The 24713-nt window shown below is 41.3% G+C and overlaps 1 protein-coding gene across 8 annotated transcripts in view; it reads right to left on the bottom strand.

The window, feature by feature from the left end:
- PRKAG2 (protein kinase AMP-activated non-catalytic subunit gamma 2) overlaps positions 1 to 24713 on the bottom strand; it is a 343500-nt gene that overhangs the window by 77848 nt on the left and 240939 nt on the right. For all 8 annotated transcript variants that reach the window (XR_009758152.1, XM_061586927.1, XM_061586930.1 and 5 more), the window contains one exon: positions 19630 to 19841. Coding sequence is in view for 7 of the 8 variants with exons in the window: in XM_061586927.1 (XP_061442911.1) it covers positions 19630 to 19841 (212 nt within the window). In the remaining variant the exon portion in view is untranslated. The remainder of the gene's footprint in view (positions 1 to 19629; positions 19842 to 24713) is intronic.

The raw sequence follows: 24713 nt of genomic DNA, 5'->3' as shown, positions 1-24713 counted from the left end.
GATATCCTTTATTCTTCATTAATTTCCTATCCTACAGATAGAGAGGGTGGGGGACCAGGGCAGAGGAATCCACAGCTGAAATAATCTTTTGCTCCTATACATGCAGTTCCATGTAGCTTTAAGTTGCCTATCCTACTTCTTAGCATTCTCAGCAGCACTGAGTCCAACAGTTTAAATAAAAACATAAAACTGAACAGGCTTTTCCACCGTGTGTTCTGCAATTTATTCAACAAAATTGGTTTGTTATTAAGTCTCCTTATAATCTTTTTGTGCTGCTGTTTGAAAAGGCCAGAATAATATGGTTTAAAAATTTTATACCACATGGCATCTACTGCTTCTCTCTTCCTATGTGTGTATATACATACACATAAGCGATGGGCTTCGTTTCTGCAATAATAGGATTTGCCATCGAATTAATTATTATCTGGATCTATTTCAGTTGGGCTTCAGGCCTGGATATGGGACTGAAACAGCCTTGGTCGCCTTGGTGGATGATATGAGGAGAGCATTGGATAGGGGTGAGTGCACCTTCCTTGTCCTCCTGGACCTCTCAGCAGCTTTTGATACCACTGACCACGGTATCCTTCTGGATCGCCTGGAGGGGTTAGGCATGGGGGCACTGTATTGCAGTGGTTCCATTCCTTCCTCTCTGATAGGCACCAAAGAGTAGCATTGGGGGATGAGGTTTCGGACCCTTGGCCTCTCACTTGTGGGGTGCCACAGAGCTCCATCCTCTCCCCGATGCTATTTAACATCTATATAAAGCCGCTGGGGACTATCATCAGGAGATTTGGGCTGCAGCGTCACCAATATGTGGATGACACGCAGCTCTATCTCTCATTTAAATCTTCACCGAGGTTGGCTGTAGAAACCCTATCCAAGTGCCTGGAATCGGTGAGTGGCTGGATGGGAAGGAATAAGCTGAAGCTGAACCCTGACAAAACTGAGGTACTGTTCGTGGGAGACAAGGGAAGGTTAGGGGATTTGGACCTGGAGCTCAATGGGGTACAATTGCCCCTAAAAGACCAGGTCTGTAGCCTCAGGGTCATTCTTGACTCCCAACTGTCCATGGAAGCTCAAGTTTTGGCTGTGAGCCAGGCAGTGCTGTATCAACTCCATCTGATACGGAGGCTACGCCCCTACCTTCCCAATCATCTGCTCCCATTGGTGGTACATGCCCTGGTCTCCTCTCACCTAGACTACTGTAATGCGCTCTACGTGGGGCTACCCTTGAAAATGGTCTGAAAGCTGCAACTGGTACAGAACGCGGCAGCGCACCTGATTAAAGGAAGCTGCCAGCGAGATCATATCACCAGTGCTAAAAGAGCTGTACTGGTTACCAGTTGCTTACCGGGCCCAATTCAAGGTGTTGGTATTGACCTTTAAAACCCTATACGGTTTCGGCCCAGTCTATCTAAAGGAGCGCCTCCAGCATCATCAGCTATGCCGCCCAACAAGATCAGCCTCAAAAGACCTTCTCTCCATCCCATCAGTCAAAACAGCCAAACTGGTGAGGACTAGAGAGAGGGCTTTTTCAATTGTGGCCCCCACCCTGTGGAACTCCCTCCCAAATGATCTCTGCCATGCCCCTTCTATGATGAGTTTCCGCCGGGCCTTGAAGACCTGGCTCTTCAGGCAGGCTTTTGGGGTGGGCTAGATTTTATCTTCATTGTTATTAGATTTTCAATGTCTAGGTATTATATGCCTATGTTGTACGTCGCCCAGAGTGGCTGGACAGCCAGCCAGATGGGCGACTAATAAATTCTATAAATAAATAAATAAAATAAAAATATTTCTGATATTCTCTATTTTTGCAGAGAGAATTTTGAAGTAGCAACTGTCCGTGCCTGGTTTCTGATTCATTCTTCTTCCCCCCCCAATTTGTTTGTTTTAAACTTCACTTTGCAATCATCAATAGTGTGCATGATACATTTATTAATCTTTCTATGTGAGCTCTTCATATGTGTATTCCCTTTCACTGATGTCAGGGGGGAATAAGGTGTTGATTTTAAGCAGCAGGGGGGAAGACACTGACTTGATTATCTGCCTTAATCTGCTCTGAAATGCACTTGAAAAGGAATGTAAACAGGCAATAATTACAGAGTTCAAAATAAACATAGATACCAGTGGAGACTCATGAATAAATAGTGATTATAATATTGATAATTCTCTGCAAAGCAATATATATCAGAGGAGATCGGAAAAATGAAAAGATATAAGAGAAAGAAGGAATCGAATAATTAACGACCACTAGGGGGGGCACACAAAAACAAAATGTAAAATGGAGAGAATTCCATCCCTAACACAGAGACACACCTTCTCTTGAAAGATAAAATATCCTTTATATAACTGGGTCTTTAGAATGATAAAGAACTAACCAGGAGGCACAACAGATATTCCGCTGTTTATTAACTGTTAAGGTTCTGAAAACCTCTAACCTGGAAACAGTTGTAACAGAACCTCCAGAACTTTCTCTTTTTGTTGTTGTTTGATATGACACATCAATCAACAAGCTGGTCCGATATGAATCTTACAGTTAGGGCATCTCTGGGAATACCAGCTCTGGGAATTGTAATTTTACAGATTATTTCCTCCCCCAATTATAGTCCCTTGGAGAGAAGGAAAGAGTATTAAACACCTTAACCATCCTATCTTATGCATCTCCACTCAGAATTTTGAAAGTCATACAGAGTTCAATGGGGCTTATTCCTAGGTAATTGTGTATAGGATGATCAAATTCTGAAATATGCTCAGTTAAAAAAAACATGTTTCACAAGGTAGGTAACAAAAAAATGTAAATAGGTTACAATAAAATAATAAAAACAAAAACAGCTGAAGTAGCAAAGAACAATGTTTCCTAAAAAACGTAATAAAGTTCTAGAGAACTAGAATTTCAGAAACAACTATAAAACAGCCTTGCTGTTCAATAAAAAGCTCTCATGTATGTGTGGGGCAACTATTTCAACATATTGTCTAAAATTAAGCAAAACTGGTATTAAGCATACATCTCTCGAGACAGCCTTCCATAACAGGTACCACTGCCCAAGGGCCTCTCCTGGTCACCATGCATTTCAGCCTGGACCAGGGGCCACATGGAACCCTCAATCAAATTTCACATAGGTGATGAAGAAAAAAACTAGAGAAAAAAAGGTGGTGGAAAGAGAAGAGTGAGAATGGAGTGGTAGAAAAAGAAGAGGGGGTGGCCTCACCCAGCTTTGGCTCTGGCTCCACCCACTTTTGGTTCCAGCCCTGTCCACTTCCAGTATATGGCCCTTGACCGATTACAATGCACAAAGAGGAGTTAAGGTGCACATATGAAACACCAAATAAAATATAAACATTTAATGCACATACATAGTTAAACCAACATAAAATCACTGATAGAATTCTGCATGTGGTATTGAATCAATGCCCATATAAGGTGAAATACAAAAACAGTATAAAAGCCATAACATTCTCCAACTGTTATAAATCAATGCTAATGCAAGATGAGATACAAAAACAAAGTGCAGCCAAATGCGTTTCGACAAAGCATCTTCTTCAGTGGCCTTCTGACTTACTAGGCATACACCTTATATATAACTCTCATTGATAAGGGTTGATACATTGGCAGTTCAAAAAGTCAAAATCTCATTTTCTCCTGTTAAGTAAAAAAATAGTAACAAGGATTTTACCAACATTATGCATCCATCCTGCTATGGTTTCAATGCCTTATCTTGGCTGATAAGGCATTGAAACCATGGTGGGATGGATGCATAATGTTGGTAAAATCCTTGTTATTATTTTTAGAAATATACCAACAGGAGCAAATGAGATTTTGACTTTTTGAACTGCCAATGTATCAACCCTTATCAATGAGAGTTATATATAAGGTGTATGCCTAGTAAGTCAGAAGGCCACTGAAGAAGATGCTTTGTCGAAATGCATTTGGCTGCACTTTGTTTTTGTATCTCATCTTGCATTAGCATTGATTTATTACAGCTGCAGAATTTTATGGCTTTTACATTGTTTTTGGTATTTCACCTTATATGGGCATTGATTCAATACCACATGCAGAATTCTATCAGTGATTTTATGTTGGTTTAACTATGTATGTGCATTAAATGTTTATATTTTATTTGGTGTTTCATATGTGCACTTTAACTCCTCTTTGAGAATTCTGTGTTTTCTGTTAAGGCAGATTTTAGCTTTCCAGTCCTTGACATATTACCCCTGAGAGAATTTGGCTTTTGACTGAAAAAAACATTTGCCCACCTCTGCCTTAGATGCTCTTATTTTCAACGTATGGGCCAGCATTTATTGCAGCATGTGCTTCTTGTTATTAACAAATCAATGCCAAATCACAGGAATGTTTTGCTAAAGTCAAGGGTGTTTCCACACTACACTACTAACAGCTGGTTCAACAATCTTTTTCAGCGCAGAAACCTCTGGTTTTGCAAGGTCAGACTGGGGATCTAAAACAATTCCCAATAGAGTCACTAAACTAGATTTCCCAGGATTCTTTGGAGGAAGCCATGACAGTTCAAGTGGTATAAAACCAAGACATTTTAATACTGACATAGCAGCACTCCAAGAAACTCAAACAGCAGGAGAAGGACAACTGAAGGAAGAAAAAGGAGGTTATACCTTCTTCTGGAAAGGACTGCCTGAACAAGAACGACGAATACATGGAGTAGGCTTTGCTATTAAAAATAATCTTGTGAAGCTCTTGTCAGAAGTTCCTACTGGCATTAATGAACGACTCTCAACTCTCCGGTTAAAACTTGCCAAAAACGAGCAGGCAACTATTGTAAGTGCTTATGCACCAACATTAGATGCTGATGAAAACATCAAGGAAAATTTTTATAACCAGCTGGACACCATCTTATCAGAGATACCCAAGGAGGATAAAATTATCCTCTTGGGTGATTTCAGTGCAAGAGTTGGGCGTGATTTTGATTTATGGCCAGAAACCATCGGGAAAGAAGGAGTTGGCAATAGCAACCTGAATGGCATTCTACTTCTGACTAAATGTGCAGAGCATAATATCAGTTTGTAGTGCAGACAACCTGCTCATGTGCCAAAGTGTGTTGTAGTAATGTACATTACCCCCATTCTCCTGAAGCCACATATGCACTTGCCAGTTTCATTTAAGAACATGTTCGGTGAAACAACAAGCATCACTGGAGTGCATCAGGATGATATGAAAACAGTCCTTGGCCAAAGAACACACCCTCAGCCAGTCTGCTATAATTGACTCAAGGATTGCATGGCAAGGCCACATGTTTGTCTGAACAATCAAGATTATAATCAGGCTGCTTATATCCTCGTCCTCGGTTCCAATTGAAATCATGACAGTGATGAATCTGAAATAATAACTATTTTGAGTTCACATCAGTCATCAAACCCAGAGGAAACATTTTCCGACCCATTGCCGAAACATTCTCCAATCTAATTATGAGTCAGGCTCCCCCAAAGCATCTGATTTTCCAGTGGCCAAACATGGCCTCTAACAAGTTTTGGGGACTTTTTGTTTTTAAATGTAATCTTGTTTTAAAAACAACATTATGTCTCTACCTCTCTTCCTGCTCTCCAAATGGCTTAGTTACAGCGGTAGAGAGGTTAAGAGCACAAGATGAACAGTCCTCAGTTCAAGTCTCACTTGGCAACTTAAGGCAAGTCACCATTTGAGTCTTGTTACATTTCATCATCCGTAGAATGGAATAATTTACAAAAAATAAAAAAATACACATGGTTTGTTTCTAAATGTGCCATGAATATTTATCCAAGAGCACAAGAATCATGAACATGCCTAATGCAGAGTCCAACTATGGGTCTATCTAACCGAGTAGTATTGCCTGACCAAGGCAAGAGTCTCCACCAGCCTTGCTATCTATCAGAGATCCTTTAATGAGAGATGCCAAGGATAGAGCCTAGCATCTTTTCCCCACAAAGCACATGCTCTACTGCTGAGCTATGGGCTCTCCTCTGTGAGTAAAGAGCCACTTTGCACACACACCAAGTACCAGACTTGTGTCCTTGGGGCAAAAAAGGACATTCACATAGCACTTTGCCAATGATGGCTTACATCCCCATCCTCCTTTGCAGAACAATCATGGCACATTTCACAAGTGATGATCAGAAACCACTGTGTCCCCTCCAGATAGAGGATCTCAGCATTGGAACAACTATCACATATAAAGTACCACCAAATGCTGCAGCTGACCCAACATCTCACTCCTTTACTCTCCACGTGTGGCTTAGTGCTCTAGATTGTGCTGTTTCCCCCCACAAAAAAAACTGCACTGTGTTTGTGTGTGTGCACATGTGTGCGTGTGCAAGTAAATCATGGTTGGGAGTGCAGTGGTGGGGGAGAGAGTACTGCACCTTCTCTCCCCCTCCCACAATGCTCCAAATGAAAATCTACACACACACACACACACACACACACACACACACACACACACACACACACACACACACACACACACACACACACACACACACACACACACACACACACACACACACACACACACACACACACACACACACACACACACACACACACACACACACACACACACACACACACACACACACACACACACACACACACACACACACACACACACACACACACACACACACACACACACACACACACACACACACACACGGGAAATGTGGGCTGATCCCTTGGGTACAGAATGTAACTTGGATTCCAGAAGACTAGATGCAAAGTTGCTGTTCCACTTCCAGATTAAAGCAGAACAGAAATATGGGGGTGCTGCTAAATCATCCATGTCTGCAAGCACCCTAGGTAGCCATGTTGTACTTGCATCTCTTCCAACTTACAGCAGCTTTGGGGGCAGGAGGAAATTGAAATTAAGAAAGTGATGTGAGGGGAAGAGTTAACCCCCACCTTACCCTGCACTGTGGCATCCAATACAAAAAGCTATTGGCCTGTCTAATCACAAATTAAGAACCTAAGAAGAGCCTCCTGGATCAGGCTAATGGCCCATCTAGTCCAGCATCCTGTTCTCAGAGAGGCCAATCAGATGCTTATGGGAAGCCAGCAATCAAGACCCGAGGCACACTCCCCACCTGCGATTCCCAGCAACTGAATTTAGAAACATACTGCCTCAAATTTCTCATGCCACATCTCATATGGCTTGTAGACAAACCTTTCTCTCTCAGTCTAGGCCTCTTTGTCAGGAGAGGCTACTGACTTACCTTATAGGGTTGTTGCAAAAGCACCTGAGAAAGTGTATTGAAATGCTGCAAGCAAACATCCCTAATGATGAAAGGGGGGAAAAATGGACCACTGTGTAGCTAGAGACAGCATTCAGATACTTGGCACCTCTTACTTTATGTCCAGCAGATCATTACACCAATTTCTTTTCTTTTTCTTTTTAAAAGCTACTTAGTTATTGTGCTTGATGAAAAATTTATGAAGCCCTAGTCATAAGATGTTTTCAGATAGACACACTTAGCTGCCAGTCCCTAACTAACTGCAGTAGCTTTCACACCAGCATGTATAATGTCAATGGAGAGTTCTATTTAAGCATTTATTGCTGGCTGTGGTCCACTGAGATCCATTAGACTGTGAAGTAATCTCCCCAAGGGAAGTGGTGGATAGCTGAGGGCCTTTGACACCAGACTAGGGAAAACACAATTTTTAAGAAATCGATGGCAAGACAGACACTAGCTACTGACCAAGGAGAAGAGCCTGCAGTTGCTAGTAAATCCCCTTTTGCGGTATGTTTACTGGGGTATAAATATCATGGCTGAGACACAGAAAAGGCTTGGCACACCTTACTACATTATGTTTGGCCATCTGAACGCTGGAATTCTGGGCCCATAATAACGGCAGCACACATCCCCCTTTCCCTCAAGGCACCACATATCTTCTCTAGATGTCAGTAACTCTAGCCTTAATCTTTTTTAAAATTTTCTTCCTGCAAAAGAGAGGGAGGCAGTCATACTGCAGAACTTTAGGATATGCAGAGGTGATACAGAGGGGACTTTCTGGGGGTACGACTACATCAGGATAAAGACCCTGCTGTACTCAGCCTCTTTCCCACAGATTGTTAGGGTTATTATTTAATAACAGACTGTTATTAGAAATATAGGTAACCATTCTGAATACAGGTTAGTTACAAGTAAACCACCATGTGGCCAAGGAGCAAGTTAAACAAAAAAAGCAGAGAAGTGCTTGCTTATTTACCTTGCTTCTCCCAAACCCTACACCCGAGAATGGACCCTATTTGCACATTGCCATATCTTTGGACTCTGTCTGCAATCTTGGAGGCCCATGAAAAGCTACCACTGGGCAGGTCAGGTGCACAGCTCCACAGTTTTCAGCAGAGGCATGTTGGAGGCTTGGAGCCAAGTAGGGCTCTGGCCACTAGGGACAAATGTAATTTGCCTAGAACTTACTTTTATTCAGGGATAGGGCCACTTTAGAGGAAAACAGTGGGGAGGAAAGGAAGCTATCCCTGATACTCCTGAGGAGACAAAAAGATGAGAGCCATTGTTTCAACACAAAGTTAAAAATATGCTGGTTTATGTCAAGCTGTTTCCAGGTGAAGCTGAAAAGCTTAGTACTGTATTTAATAAATGCATATATTTATGCACATCCGAGGAAAGCGCGTAATTCGAGCTAGGATTCTAGTACTGCCATGAAATCCAAGGCCTAGAGAAATTCTTATGTTTGATGCTACCTTTTTTTTTTTTAAGTTAGCAAAGGAATGGGCAGTTGCTAGGAAAGTAGAGGCACAGAATAAAGGCAGGGTGAGAGGGAAGAATGAAGTCAGACAAGGAGAAGAAAACTCATGGAAAAAACTATCACCATGCTCCATATTAATATATATACACACACACACCACCCTATTAGATATTAGGAGAAATTATATGTGGAATAAAGACTTTTATTTCCAGTACATGCACAGGAACTTTTGTTAGGTTGATTAAGAGGGGGCGGAGGTGAATAAAAGATCATTTTACACACCAGCTTTCTAAAGTTAAGGCTGCAGTTATGACACATTTCCAAGTATGGACTTCGGTGGGGCAGGAAAGAGAGCTCTCAGTCTCATTAAAAATAGCAATTAAAACAGATCATTACTATAACAGGGCCTTCTTGGTGCTGGCACTGCAACTTTTGAATGCCTTCTGTGGAGAGATACAGACAGCTCCCTCTTCCCATTTTTAGACAGGCAATGTTTTCCTGTTTTGGCAAGTTTATGGAGTTTTGTATTTTTTAATTTATCACAGCTGCTTTTAGTTATGGTAGATTTACTGAAAATTCTTACTGTATTTTTAACATTATTAACTTTGTGCATTATTAACATTAGTAACTTTTTTGCAAGTTTGGTGTCAGGAGTTGGCATTGTTGGGCATCTGCCAAGGCCCACAGCTCTGCAGGGGTCTCATGTCCAACCCATGGATTCTTGTGCCTCTACTGTTCCTCCATCTGACTCTTACTGCCCACTGAATTGCTCTCTTTCACCATGCAAGCAGTGACATGTGTGAAGAGAAGGTGCAGCATCCTCCATTCTTAGCAGTGGTGCAGGTAGGCCCAAAGGAACAGGGCAAGCAAATGAACAGCAGTGACAGCAGTCAGAAGGTCAGCCCAGCAACGCCACCTTGCCTGATGGCCCCCCAAGACCTGAAGCTGACATCAAGCATTATTATAAGAGAAAACTGGGATCTAAGTCTGACTTGCTGGTGTTGGCTTTTAAAAGACTGTCTTGGATTTGTTCACTGGGTTCAATTATATTTTAGCCCTTCTTTGGGAGGCTCATGGCCAGTGCAAGCTTCATCCCCTTCATTCACATTGAAAGGAATGGAAATAATGCATCTCCCACTAATTTGTGAGGCTCAGATGAAAGGCATCCCAGCAGATCAACTGATTGTAATGGATTTAGGCGGTATGCTCTCAGAAGGTCTGATAATCCTGGCTGTATAGAATGTCATCTTATCTATGCAAATAATATTTCTTTCTGGGCCAATAAGAGGGATTCCCTTTCTAGGACGAGCAACCCTGGTAACCTTAGCCATACATTAAGGTAGTAACAGGGAACCTGTGGCCTTCCAGCTCCCATCACCCCCAGCAAGGATGGCCACAGGGATGATAGGAGTTATATAGACCAGCAACATCCAGAGGGCCACAGGCTCCCCACTCCTGTATTAAGGGATCAGAATTTCTGAAACTTAGAAGCAGAATGAACATGGCTGGTTCTTTGAGTATATATACACTTTTATTTATTTAAAATATTTCTTAACCAGCTTTAATTAAAGAGTTTCATGGACCTGTACAACAGTCTATCTTTATTTACCATAGGCAGGAAAAGCCCCTGAAACCAGGCATCCTCTTTAAAAAGGCAGATCTGGAGCTCAGCCACTTACACACCATCTAAAGCCACAGAGAAAGAAACTAAGAGAACAGTCCTATTAAGAATACTCTGTTATGTTCCTTTTTAAAAGAAACAACCACATACACACACAAACAAACCAGGCAAAACGGAAGCAAAGGAAACTTGTGTCCACCATTAAATTTACAGCCTCTCTGCATTCCACTCACAGTTGGTAATGTGGCATTAACGATGAGTTAAGTCGCCATCTTCCAGCTACTGTTTGAAGGTCAGGCAGTTCAAATAACAAGAAGTCAAAGTACAAATTGTTGTCTTGTGATGTTAAGGTGGGGGGGGGTTAAATTGTATGTGCTCCCATTACACACAGCTGGCTAACCTTCTGTTGAAGGAATCCAGCTAATCGTAGCCTCTTTATGTGAGAAATTCCACTGATCCCACTATAATAGACAAAAATATAAATGCACTCGTTTCAATAAAAAGAAGTTGCTGCTTTGCAACCAGGAGATTTGCAAGGCAGCATTAAAATTACCATTTATGCATGGCAATATTCTCACCAGTTTCGGCCCTAGTCTGTCTGTCCAAGCTTCACCTACTTCAGTAAGCACCACTCCAGATGTGCCATACAACACATGGGGAAAGGGAGCAGCGTTAGGGAAGGAACAGGCAGGAGAAATCAGAGCTGCTGTGTTGGCCTCTTACCACACATTTAAAGTACTATTATACCCATGGTCTGGCTAGCCTGCCCTGGGGCCCCTGCTTCCAGCCCCCCCCCCCAGACTGTGCAGGGCCAGTCCACCTACCTTCTCTCTTTCTGTGAATGCCCTGCGTGCTGGGCAAGCAGGTCACTGCCATCAACCAGATGGCAGGAGAGGCTTCTCTAAGGGGCTGATGCCCCCCCCACCATCTTGATGGCACGCATGTGCACTATGTTGTGTGCGTGCACATGCCTGCCATCAATCAAGATGGCAGTAGGGGCATCAACCCGTTAGAGAAGCCTCTGCTGCCATCTGGCTTCCAAGGGCTCCTGCTAGGAGGAAGGGCGGGATATAAATTAAATAATAAACCAATCAATCTTGGTTGATGGCAACTGCACATGCAGCGTGCAGGGCATTCACAGAAAGGGAGGAGAGGTAAGTTGAGCAGGCGGGTGCAGCAGGCCCACACGGTCTGTAGGGGGGAATGGGAGCTCTGTCTCTGTGATTTGTGGCAGGGTCAACCCTGCTGAGGATTGCGGAAATGAAATGCTACCCCCACACCCTAAGGAGGGGCCCTTCAGGGGTCCCTCTGGGCTGCAGGGGCCCTCAGCCAGGGCCTGACCTGGCCACCCTTTGGCGACAGCCCTGATTATACCACTTTAACAGTCATGGCTTCACCCAATGAATCCTGGGAGCAGTAGCTTGTAAGGGTGTTAAGAGCTGTTAGAAGACCCCTATTCCACTCACAGAACTACAATTCCCAGAGTTCCCTGAGAAAAGGGATTGATTCTTAAACCACTCAGGAATTATAATCTTTGCATGGTTTGGATAACAGGGAATCATGGTTTCTTACTATGAGAAAAAGCCACAATGAGCTGTGAAGTGTTAAAAAGCTTTCAGTTTGTTTAAAGTTCTGTAACATCAGAACTTGAGAAACGATGGTTTGTTTCAGCTAGTTGGTGAAAACAAATGCTGGTGTCAGATTCAGATTTATTCTCACAATGCATGAAAAAGGAGAGTGTGGAAGCCTGAAGCTCACTGCATCTCATTTTCATGAAAGGAAAACAGGCTTCTGAATCTTTGCAATCAGAAACATTCTTTTCACTTGATGCAGCCACCTTAACTGTTCAGCAGATATTCCAAAGGGAAACCAATGATTGTGAATGAACTTTAAATCCAGCACGTATGAGACACCCTCTCCCTTCCATACAAGACAAACCATCTTGTTATGATCACTCACTTTACAAGTTCCATTTGGTCCCCATATCAGGGCAATCCTAGTTTCTTGTACCTATGTGGACTGGCTCAGACAATATTTTTTTGTACTTACAGGAGTTGTTACTCACATGCGTCCACCCACCCATCCATTTGTTTTAAAACAAAAACACATAGAGGGAACAAGGAAAGACTGCGACAGCTTTGGTGAGGAAGAGGCTAAACTACCAGAGCATCTCCCTGTCCCATGAATCCCTGCAGAGACAGAAGCACAGTTAGGATTTCAGCTTCAGTAGAATTACTTACAGCAATTGGAGAAAAAGTATGAAAATTAGAGCATATAAAATACACCCAGCTAGTAGAGAGTGCTGGGGCTGGATATAGAAGGCTTAGACTCAAATTAAATTTGCCCCTTTGGCTGTACATAAAGTTATAGACCAGAGATTCACTTTTTACCTTTAGATCCATTGAGGCAGCCATAGCTTCTCCTGCCAATGTTCCCCCCATTTCTGAAATCTTCTCTTTCTCCCATCAACAAATGTAGGGGCAAACATTAGATGAACTATACAAGCTGCAGCTGCTAAGCATCCTGCTTCATTGGTGGATTTAAAGGTAAAGAACAAACCTTCAGGTTGCAACCTGATCAGGATGAAATCAAATGTGCGTTATTTGCCATCAGAGGAGCTGAAGTGTTAACGTAAAGGCTGCATAGCATATGCAATGCAAGACTGATAAATTATGGTTGTTTCACCACTGTCAAGACTTGCCTGCTATCTTATGTAGCCGTGCTCCAGAAAACAGGAAGAGTTATTGAGCCAATGAAAGATGTGATAAATACAGTACACAGTTGGGGGCAGGCTATCAATCTCACATTTATCTCAGTTTCCTGTGGTTAAACCACCTTTAAAAAAAAATTGTTTTGTTCCAGTTGATTGTCTCAGTGTAAAGATGGATGCTAAAAAATGTAATGAAGGATCCTGTTTCCATATCACGGCAGTTTTGTTCAACAAGCTCCCTTCAAACTTTCCTGCTGCTGTAACATTTTGGGGGTCAAACAGGACATTATTCACAGAAATATTCTTATTCAGTGTTGCCACTTTGTCTTTTTTCTTTTTTACTGGCCTTATGCCTTTAACAGCAGCCAAATGCAGAGAAATTTAGCAGGCAAATGTTTTTACCCACCATTTACCTCCAGCAGGGAAAGTTTTCTATGTATTAGGCTGCTGTCAAAGGCACTGAAGCAGGGTTAATAAAAAAGAAAAGTATACCTAGAGATTCATTTGAAATGTGGTGGAGGAGAGCTTTGTGGATACCATGGACTGTGAAAAGACAAATAATTGGGTGTTAGAACAAATCAAACCAGAACTGTCACTAGAAGCTCAAATGATGAAACTGAGGCTATCATACTTTGGACACATAATGAGAAGACACGATTCACTAGAAAAGACCATAATGCTGGGAAAAACAGAAGTGAGTAGAAAAAGAGGAAGGCCAAACAAGAGATGGATTGATTCCATAAAAGAAGCCACAGACCTAAACTTACAAGATCTGAACAGGGTGGTTCATGACAGATGCTCTTGGAGGCCACTGATTCATAGGGTCGCCATAAGTCGTAATCGACTTGAAGGTACATAATAACATACCTAGAGGTAAGAGATCACGCTATTTCAACCTGCAGGATCACACCAAATACAAGGTTCGGCAAATGTGCCAATACTGAGAAGCTCCACTAATATTGGTATTCCATCAACTCTTGAAAACACACCTTTTTAGATGAGCATTCCCCTGAATGTGAGCTTCCTGATCTAATTGTTTTAACTGGTCTTTTAACTGTTTTATCCATTACACTTTTTAACAGGACAGTTTTATTGTATATTTTAATTATGGATGTTTTTAATGTTTTGATGGAATTGTTTTATTGTGTATTTTAATTATGTGTGGATATTTTATAATATATCTTATACTTGCAAATTGTTTGGAGTGTAAGTGGTACATATATAAAAAATAATTAGAAGCAAAGGGTTGTGTTGCATTTGTCAGATTTGAATAATGTCCTACTAAAGATGCTTTTAAAAAAGCAGAATTCACAGAAGACACCAAGAATGGAAGAGTGTGCAAAATCAGCATGCAGGATCAGAGACAAGTAAGTGCAACCCAACAGTTGTAAATTGAATAATAAACCAAATAACTGAGGTTAGAACAAGAATGTAAAATAGAAATTTACACATAAGGGAGAAAAGCATAGAAACAGCATGAGATATTAAGCCAGAGATTATTGTGATGGCAAGTGTGTACAAAGCCCTATACAGCTCGGGACCAGGATACCTGAAAGACCGTCTTACCCCGTATATATCTAGCTGATCACTGCGCTCTGCAGGTGAGGGCCTCCTGCAGATACCATCTTATCAGAAGGTACGTTCTGCACAATATAGGAAACGGACCTTTAGTGTGGCAGCACCTACCCTGTGGAATTCCCTCCCTTTGAATATTAGGCAGGCGCCATCTCTGCTATCTTTTCAGCGCCTTTTGAAGACTTTCCTCTTTCAACAAACCTTTTAGGTTGAGACCTGCGTCTGTGTTGGAATTGCTTAATATGTTTTTTAATAATGTTTTTAGCCCTTTTTAAAGTTGTCTTTTTAAAATGTTTTTAACGCTGTTTTGTTTTACTATATTTTAAGATCTGTTTTTATGAAGTTTTAAAGTATTTTTAACGCTTTGTTTGCCACCTTGGGCTCCTGCCGGGAGGAAGGGCGGGATACAAATTAAATAATAAATAAATATAAGTGTGTGTCTTTGTTCTGAGATTGGGAATTTATTAACTGACGGCAAATATAGGGAGGGGTCAAACCAATTGGTATAGAATATTTTGTGTGACAGGAATGGCATAAGAAAGGAAAATGGCAATTGGGAAAACTTGTGGGGATCACCATGCTGCCCTAGAACAGATGTGCACACAGCATATAAAATATGGTGCACAGCTGTCCTATTTCATGTGTGTTAACTTGATGCATGTGAACTATTGGGTTTCTTGCAAAGAATGTTGGATTAGGTAGACCCTAATCTGATCCAGCAAGACTTCTTCTGCTGTCAAGCAACAGTGTATCCATGTTCAGGATCACTGAACAGAGATTTATGCCATAGCTACAGATTTTGCGCATTTAACACAACATGATGTAAGAATGCTAGTTCTTTTTTTAACAAACAGTCCACACAAGATTGGTCAGCCCACCATTTGCCTTGAATATCTTCTGCTATTCTCTCATCACCTTCTCACTAAGTTCTAGCACGCCTGTGTTATCTTTAGCATTATTGTCTTGTTGACATCTTTGGACAAATGCTGATGTAACTATCTAAATCAGGAAGCAGACCTCTGAGTATTCATATTATATTGCTGTGTTGATCCAAGTCTACTTTTATTTTATTTATTTATTTATTTATTAAATTTATATACCGCCCGACTAGCAATAGCTCTCTGGGCGGTGAACATAAAATAGCAAAAAAATACAATGAATAACAAAATAATACTAAAATACAATCATCAATCCAATACAATAAACATTTTAAAAAGTAAATCAGTGTAACTTAAAATGCTTCAGAGAATAGGAAGGTTTTGACCTGGCGCCAGAAGGAGAGCAGAGTCGGCGCCAGGCGTACTTCCTCAGGGAGACTGTTCCATAGTTCGGGGGCCACCATTGAGAAGGCCCTAGATCTTGTCATCACCCTCCGGGCCTCCCTGTGAGTTGGAACCCGGAGGAGGGCCTTCGTAGCAGAACGTAGTGTACGGGCCGGTTCATATCGGAAGAGGCGTTCCGCAAGGTATCGTGGTCCCGCACCGTATAAGGCTTTATAGGTTAATACCAACACTTTGAATCTAGCCCGGAAACATACTGGCAACCAGTGCAAGCTGGCCAGAATAGGTGTTATATGCTCGGACCGCTTGGTCCTTGTCAGCAATCTGGCCGCCGCATTTTGCACTAGTTGTAGCTTCCGAACTGTCTTCAAAGGTAGCCCTACGTAAAGCGCATTACAGTAATCCAAACGTGAGGTTACCAGAGCATGTACCACTGATGTAAGGTCCTCTTTACTCAAATAGGGACGTAGCTGGGCTACCAACCGAAGTTGATCATAAGTACGATCTACAAGAAATCCTCCATGTTAGATTGCCATATTGTGGTTGATTTCACTAAGATGCCTTGACCGTGCTTAGGTTGGCAACCTATATAAAAAATGATTGGTCTTAATAACTCGCTGCCACCCAGAAAGGCTGGTAGAAAAATCTATCAACCAGATCATCATACATCCAGTCCCCAATCAAAGGAGCCATTTCTTCTTCCTGTGTACATTACTGTTGACTTCCACACTCAGAGGCTCTGTGGTGGCCATTCAGGAGCATTTCCCAACCAAAGCCAACTGCTATTTCATACTGGCATGTAAGCAAAGTATACACTGACCTGGCGATGCTAGAATTAGCTGAGGTCAAAGTATTAGCTTAGTCACCTGGCTTCTTGCCAGCCACATCTAACTGCATGGCTCAGAGCACCAGATATCAGTTACCTTTGCTCCAGTTCCCATTAGTCATTGTTTTAACGTAAATTCATTCACATGGTAATAAATCTGCAGCACTGGCAGGTGTTTAATACTGTTGTCAGGCTACCAAGGCAGATTGATGCTATCCCTTTAAATTCCTCAATGAATGGAAGATGCAGCAACCCCTTTTTCTTCTGGTCCTTTCATCCCCCCCTACCCCCCCCATTATAGGAGTGGAAAGATAAGCAATTTTCACATGTCTGCCCAGAATCTGAGATTTTGATAAGATGCCCTTTTCTGAGGTTTCCCACCATCTGAAGTGTGGCTAGGGCCACCAGGGAGAGGCCCTTTTGGTGGTAGCACCCTAGTTTTTAAATGCTCTTCCCAGAGAGGCTTATCTGGTACCTACTCTGATGTCTTTCTGGCACAAGCTAAAGATGTTAAAAATTTTCCCTGGCTTTTCAAACTATTGATGATCTGATTTGCTCAATGCATTTTAATATTAATTTTAAGTTGTTTCCATAGATTTGCTGCTTTTAGCTTCTTTTAGTGTATTAGACACTAGTGTTCTTAATTTTTTATTATGAACTCCCTGATAACGTATTTGAATGACAGGATATAAATCAGGAATGAGGAATCTGTAGCCTTCCAGATATTGTTGGACTACAACTAAGGATGTCAGAGAATTATGATGAAAATGGAAATGGGAGCAGAAACTGTTAATATTTACTTATTTGTCCCATGTTTGGAATAGAAATCAGCTGAGTGAATAACATCATTAATTGCTGTTGCTTTCAGTCTGCAAATGTCATATAATTGTTTACATTTCCCCCTCATTTGCATTGCGTTTCTTTTGCATTGAAATGAATGGGGTAGATAATAGAATGATGTTATTTGCATAATGAATTATGTAAATACACATAATTTCACTACAGTGAACAGGGAGATGAATAGCAATTTTTGGTGGAAGATGGGCTACAGTGGAACAGAAACAGTGCTGTATGTGACGAATACAGGGCAGAACAGTAAATGATGCTGCCTTACACACCTCACCACAAAGCCCTGAATAGTCCAACAACATCCAGAGGGTCACATGTTCCCCATCTCTGATATGAATTTAAACAATAAATGAACTCCTCCAGGTATGCTGGAGAGCAGGCAAGTGAATGAAAAAATGTAACCTTCATACAAAACGTAACCTTCATACCTGTTTGAAATGGTACAATCCAGAAAAGGTCTACGCTTGTAATGTACAGTAATACCTCAGTTAACAAAGTAGATGCGTTCCTGGACATGACTTCTTTAACAGAAACTTTTGTACCAGAGGTAGGAATAACATGGAAAGAATAGGTTCCTACACCCACTCATAGATGATGGAAGCAGCTTCAACAGGGGCTTTAAAGGGTGGCTCCCCTCCCCTCCTTTCCTCTCCATCATACTGGATCCTTCCCTCCCCAGCCCTAGGAGAAAGCAACAGATTTCACCCTAGCAAAGCAAAGGCACAGACTAATTAGTTTCACCTTAAAGCGAAGGCACATGCTTGTCAATTCGTTGATAGCAAAGCAAATACACAGGTTAGTCAGTTTCACCTTAAAGCAAAGGCACAGGCTTGAAAGTTTATCCATAGCAAAGCAAACTTGGTCAGTTTCACCTTAAAAAAATCCTTCCTTAAAAGGAAGGAACTTGGTTCCTGGAGGATTCCTTAACTGAGGTATTACTGTAGTTCAACCACTAAAATGTATTGCTGCCTGCTTGAAATTCTTGGGATCAAGTGGGCCAAAAATGGAAACAAATAAATATTCAAGGGGGGAAACTGAATAAATTGTTTGCACAAACTCAAGAGTTAGAAAGTATCTGCCAGAAAAAATACTATAATAATTCAGATTGTGCAAGATGGTGTTAAGGGCAACAAATCCCTTGTTCTTTACAGAACATTGCTACTCTTTTGAACTCCACAAATGTGAGCAAGGGTTGATGATGTATTTACAGTAAAAACCCCATAAGGAATTATGGGCCCCTCCAGACCCATAATTGGGCTAAGGAAGGAACTCAAGTCATACTTCACTTTACAACAGAACACTGCATCCTACAAATTAAACACTGCATCTTACTGAAGACAATAGTGCCAGTCATTACTGACTGTTTTTAACAGCAGATAGTAGACTTCTCAGCACACCTTCTGGAAACATAAAAGTATGACTAAGTGCAACCTTATGCATGTTCACTCAGAGACAAATCCCATTCAGTTCATTGGGACTAACTCCCAAGCAAGTATGCATAGATTAAGAACATAAGAAGAGCCTGCTGGATCAGGCCATTGGTCATCTAGTCCAGCATCCTCTTCTCACAGTGGCCAACCAGTTACCTATGGGAAGCCCACAAGCAGGACCTGAACACAAGAGCATTCTCTCTACCTGTGGTTTCTAGCAACTGGCAATCGGAAGCATACAGCCTCTGACCATGGAGGCAGAGGACAGCCATCATGGCTAGTAGCCTCTGATAGCCTTATCCTCCATGAACTGGTCTAATCTTCTTTCAACGCCATCCAAGTAAGTGGCCATCACTGCCACCAACTTTGCAGCCCAGGAGTCTGAGCTAGGAACTGAGAAGTCTCCAGTTAAAATTTCACCTCTGCTTTGACTCACAAGGCTGCTTTAAGCAAGACCTCAGTCTCAATCCTCACCCCTATTGAAATATGGTGATAATAGTACTTACCTACCTTGTAGGCTTATTGCAAGGATTTCAAGAAGATAATACACATTAAGCACTTGAACACTCAGAAGGCCCATACCAATGCTAAAATGCATGCATACAGAAACAAAACAATCTATACTTACTGCTTTTGAGGAAGCACAAGGGGTGGGAGTAAGGAGTTTGGCCACACTTTGTCCTGGGGGCAGGCTGGATCTCTGGCCTGTATCTGGGGGGGGAGAGGATGTGTGAATCCGCGTTTCTAGCCTCTCTGGTTCATGCTTGTAGGATTCAAGTGGAAATGTCGGCTGCTTGATCACTTGTGTCGGGGTTGAGGGAGAGGAGGAGAGGCCAGAGGCTATAAACAAAAACAAAGAGATGGAGGTCACTAAATCTCAGTATACATATGGGATGAGTAATGGCTTAAGCTGGGCAAAGGCTTTGATCCAGTATTTTCACCAGCACTCACCATCCCCAAACTGCAACATAAATTGAGATCCTGTCTTTCTCTTGTATGAGTCTTTCTCCTGTTGGCATAAAATGCCTCTAAGATGCTCCTATTTTAATCCATAGTCAAAGTCACTACCATGAAAAGTGTGTTGATCTCAAAGAAAAGATCTGTCAATTTTGGTTCTCTCAGTTCTCATTTTTCCATCCTTAAATTCAGTTCTTCACTTGCAGCAAGTTTTTTTAAAAAACAACAACATTAATTCTTCAGCATTTTAGTGCAAATTTCTTCTAATAAACATATTTTGGAGGACGTTTTGACTAATGTACACATTTTGGCAAGCAATTTCTCATAACACGTTTTAGCATGTTAATTTCACTCATATATTCATTTTTGTATACATTTCCCCCTAATATATGCATCTTAATATACATTGTTTAGTAGGTGAACTGCATCACAAAATTCAAATAAGTGCAAATTTTGAAGGATGGCTGTGTTTCAGTTCTCAAATTTTGGAAAGTGCAAATACTCCATTCCTTTACTCAGTGCTGGTAGTACTAACATGTCTGACTTGGAAGAAAATTCATTCATTGATGACAGCCAAATACAGCAACCTGTCAAAATTTGGCATCGTTCAGTGGTGAAAAGTGAGAGTGAGTGGAGATGCTGGTGCCTTCATGTGCACAATGTTTTCAAAGGATTTCTCCTCCCCACGCATACACAGACACACCAGGGATTGTTCACAGGAAAAGACAAATGATTTATGAACTCTTGGCTTGAGTCTTACTTAACTGGCTCAACAATAGTGAGTGCCATCATCATGGGTCACCTTCTTTGAGAGCTCTCTCAAATAGGTCATTCTCACAGGGTCACTTGAGAATTTAGTTTTGGGGGTTTCAGGGCAAGGAAGCTCAAGACAATCAAGTATTGCAAGCTTGGAAAATTCATATTTTGAGCTTGTTGTTTTCTCACTTTGGGATGTATTCAACTAACTTTTACTCAGAGTATGCCGATTGAAAGTAATAGACCAAAGTTCATGATGGGTCTACCCTGAGTAAAAATAAGTTGAATACAACCTTTCAAAGCTAGCAAGAAGGAAAGAAAGAGGGCAGAGAGCTGCAGTAGAAAAAAAGCAATTTCAGCCAAACCACGACAGTGGTGGAAATGTATAAAGCTGATTGCAAGAGATGATACTGGCTAACTTAGTCATTTACAATGGAGCCAGATGGAAAGAAAGGCAGGGCAGAGTTAACAAGTACCCAGAGGGATTCCAACCCACTTCATTAGGAAATTGGAATTGGCCAAATTGCCAATTTCAATGTCTTTGATCAATCAAATGCAAGCAGCTATTACAGGATTTCTTGCAGGAAATGAATGTGGTAGGGTGACTTTCCATAGCAAGCACTGCTAGAGGAACTGGAGGGGGGACAGTTACCAACTATAATTAACACATGCCTCTAGAGCAGCAGCCTTCCCCAACTTAGTGCCCTCCCAGATGTTTTGGACTACAACACCCATCAGCCCCAGCCAGAATGGCCAATGGTCAGGGATGATGGTTGTTGCAGTTCAACATCTGAAGAGAACCAAGCTGAGGAAGGCTCCTCTAGAGGGTTTATACCACTACCAGTATTTAAATATGGCCCATGTCCTGTAGGTAGAACCAATTAGAAAAGTTGGTCTGTATTGCAGCTTCTGTTGATTTTAAAGACCATATCTTTGGCGACCTGAAATGGACTTTTGTTTGAAGATGCATTTGTGCTTCATAAAATTAAACAAGCTAAGAAATCACAGTAGCTGCTAAGGTACTGTTTGGAATCAGGAGGCTGTTAACAGATGCCTTCCTCAGCAATTTTGTTATCCCATATGTTGCTATGAGAAAGTGAGCACCTCTAAGCAGCAAAGAAATGGAGCTAAATATTTAATGGCTGTCATTAATAGATACATTAATTAAACAACAGCAACAACAGCAAAAAGATGCTTGTTTGATCTGCCCTATAAAGATTCCCAATTGTGACATGCTATAAAAAACAGGAGACAAAACAGCAAACTTTTGGGAATACTCTAAAGTGGGCTTTTATTGGGATGCACATTTGTAGTTAAAACTCATGAAGTTGCCTTATACTGAGTGACTGTCAAACCACTGGTTCATCTAACCCAATATTGTATGCTCTGATTGGCAGCTGCTCTCTAACATTACTGTTATTTTGTAACAGGCTTGGGGCTTGTTTTGTTTCCTTGTTTTGTTGTTTTTGTGAGCCACCTTGAGGATCTTTCTTAATGTTTTTGTAAATGAATATCATCAAATGTCTCAGTAGGTCTTCCTTTCCTGTTGGGGATCCACCATGGAAACAGCTGTGTGAATAGCATGGGCTCCACTACTTAATGGAGATTGGTGGCTCTGACATCAGTGGGGCAATGCATGCGATCCAAGTTTTATTCCGAACTTTTAAGGAGCTCTCTAAGGTGCTTTCAGCAAATTAGTTCATGCAATGGGAAGAGAAAGGGGAGACAGATGGTCAAGATAATACATTTCAGGGAGATTGTGGGGATGATTGTTAGGAAAGAGGAAGGAAGAGTGAGGAAGAGTCAGGTTGGGATTCAGATCTTAGGGGCAAGGGTCTGGGATAAGAGGGTAAGTAAAAGAGGAGGGTGGGGGTTAGGATTCTGCAGATAAAAGGAAGAGGCAGGCAGGCAACAGAGAGAGAATGAGTGGAGGAAATTCCTCCATAGTCCTTGATGGGTTTTGTGTACATATATATCAGCGAAACTTTGGCTCCAGACTTCCTGTACATTCCTAGTATCTTTGTTAGGTGGGTGAGTAGTTGTGATGTATGAATCTGTCAATGTCAGTCTCCTACCTCTAAGCTTAAGCTCAATTCTCCACATTTCTGTATCAGTTTGAAATTTTGTTACGTCCTCATGAAAATCAGTCAGCATTTTAGTACAAATTTCTCCTAATATACACATTTTTTGCAATTCTGTCCGATTGTACACATGTACACATTTTTGCAAACGATTTCCCCTGATATAATGCATATTTATATGTTTTCTGCACTAATACATGCATTTTATTCACACTATCTCCAAGTATATGCAATTAGTTGGTTAGAAATCCTGCATCCCAACATTCGCAAAAGTGTGAATTTTGAAAGACAGCTGTGTTTTGGTTCCCATATTGTTTCAGAAAGTGTGAATTAGGTTCAAATTAAAAGCCAAACCACACCAAATTTCTCCCACATCCCTAATAATGAGTCTTGTGCAAGAAAAGCTTGCAGTCTATGTCTTGACCCATGGAGTTGGGTTACCATTTTTTTTGCAGGTGTATTCTGCAACATGTCACTGACACAATGATAGTGTGTTAGGGGTGGATTTATACTGGACCGTCCACACATCATTTCTCTTTATTAGTTCTGTGATGCTTCTTCAGTTTTACCGAATTATCTTGCACTATAGCACAACAAAAGGAGGAAAAAAACAAACCCAGAATATTTGTGGTATGAAAAGTCACAGGATTTCAGCTATTGGACATGGAGCGACTGGAAACAAAGCTGCAGACACAAACTTGCATAAAGCACCCCAACAGCATAATCAGCACAAGCCATTGTGAATGCACAATAAAATGTGTATCTGGAGTGGCCCACAGAAAACAGGGGAGAAGGCTGGATAACGGGGATGGGGACAGAATGGGTAAGAGAAACCAGGCCATATTTGGAGGTTTCAACATCGATGAGAGTCTCTCAGCTTTAAATCTAGCAACTGTACATGTGAAAGATCAAAAGATATACTAACATAAATTATTTACAAAGGCCTTTAGTTATTTATATTTATAACTGCTTTCACACTCATGACTGTCATGAGGGGAGGGTTTTTTTATTATGCCCTTAAGAGCAGAATTATAGCAGGTACCAGCAGTTATCTCTGTGTCTAGCAAAGCGCTACCTGCTGCATTTTTGTGTTCCAGACAATGAAAGGCCTTCAAGGTGGGATAAAGAATGCAAATCTCATGTAGATCATCATGTAACAAAATAGACATGGATACAATTATGATGCATGATGATCTACACATGGTTTATATCTTTTTCCTATAGAGAGATCCACATTATTTGGAACAGGCCCTTGACTGACCAGAACTGCAGTTGAAGTGGATACATCCTTGTTCCTGGTTGGTTGTTATGAGACACACCCTTGGCTTTGGTTGGTTGTTTTTTAAAAATGCCTACTGAGATGGGAAGCATATTATGTTGCTTATAGTCTTGGGCTGTTATGGAGGATTGAGTCTCATTTCAGCACTGCCTCCCCTGCTTTTCATGAACTACAGCCCCCTGACCCTCCTTTTGTGTTGCCTCCCCACGTGCTTGGTGTTGTTTAGTCCCTTGGAGTTTAGTTAGGGTTAACATTTCATTTTCTAATAGATGACTATAGAAAGAATATTGTTTCTTATAGCTAGGGTGGCAATAATACATTTAATCTCATTTTCTATACTTTTGATAAGACACTGCCTCAATCCACTTGTCCAGTTGTCAGCAATATTTCTATGTCTCTCTTGAAGCAGATATTGTAGTCAGATAAATATCAGTGTACAAACTAAGGCTTCATCAGAGGTGCCATTTCCCATCAAAAACCCCTGAAGAACATGGGAGCCAATCTTTCTAGATTGTGAGAAACTAGCAGCACAATCCTATAAATGTCTACTCAGAAGCAAGCCATGGAGTTCAATGGGATTTAGAGGAAAATGCATATAGGATTGAGAGTTACTCTTCCCCAATGCTTCATTTCTTACAA

This window comes from Rhineura floridana, chromosome 10 (genome assembly GCF_030035675.1).
Source record: "Rhineura floridana isolate rRhiFlo1 chromosome 10, rRhiFlo1.hap2, whole genome shotgun sequence".
Lineage (NCBI taxonomy): Eukaryota > Metazoa > Chordata > Lepidosauria > Squamata > Rhineuridae > Rhineura > Rhineura floridana.
Note: the sequence above shows the minus strand (reverse complement) of the source record. Positions and strands in the feature narration are given on the sequence as shown.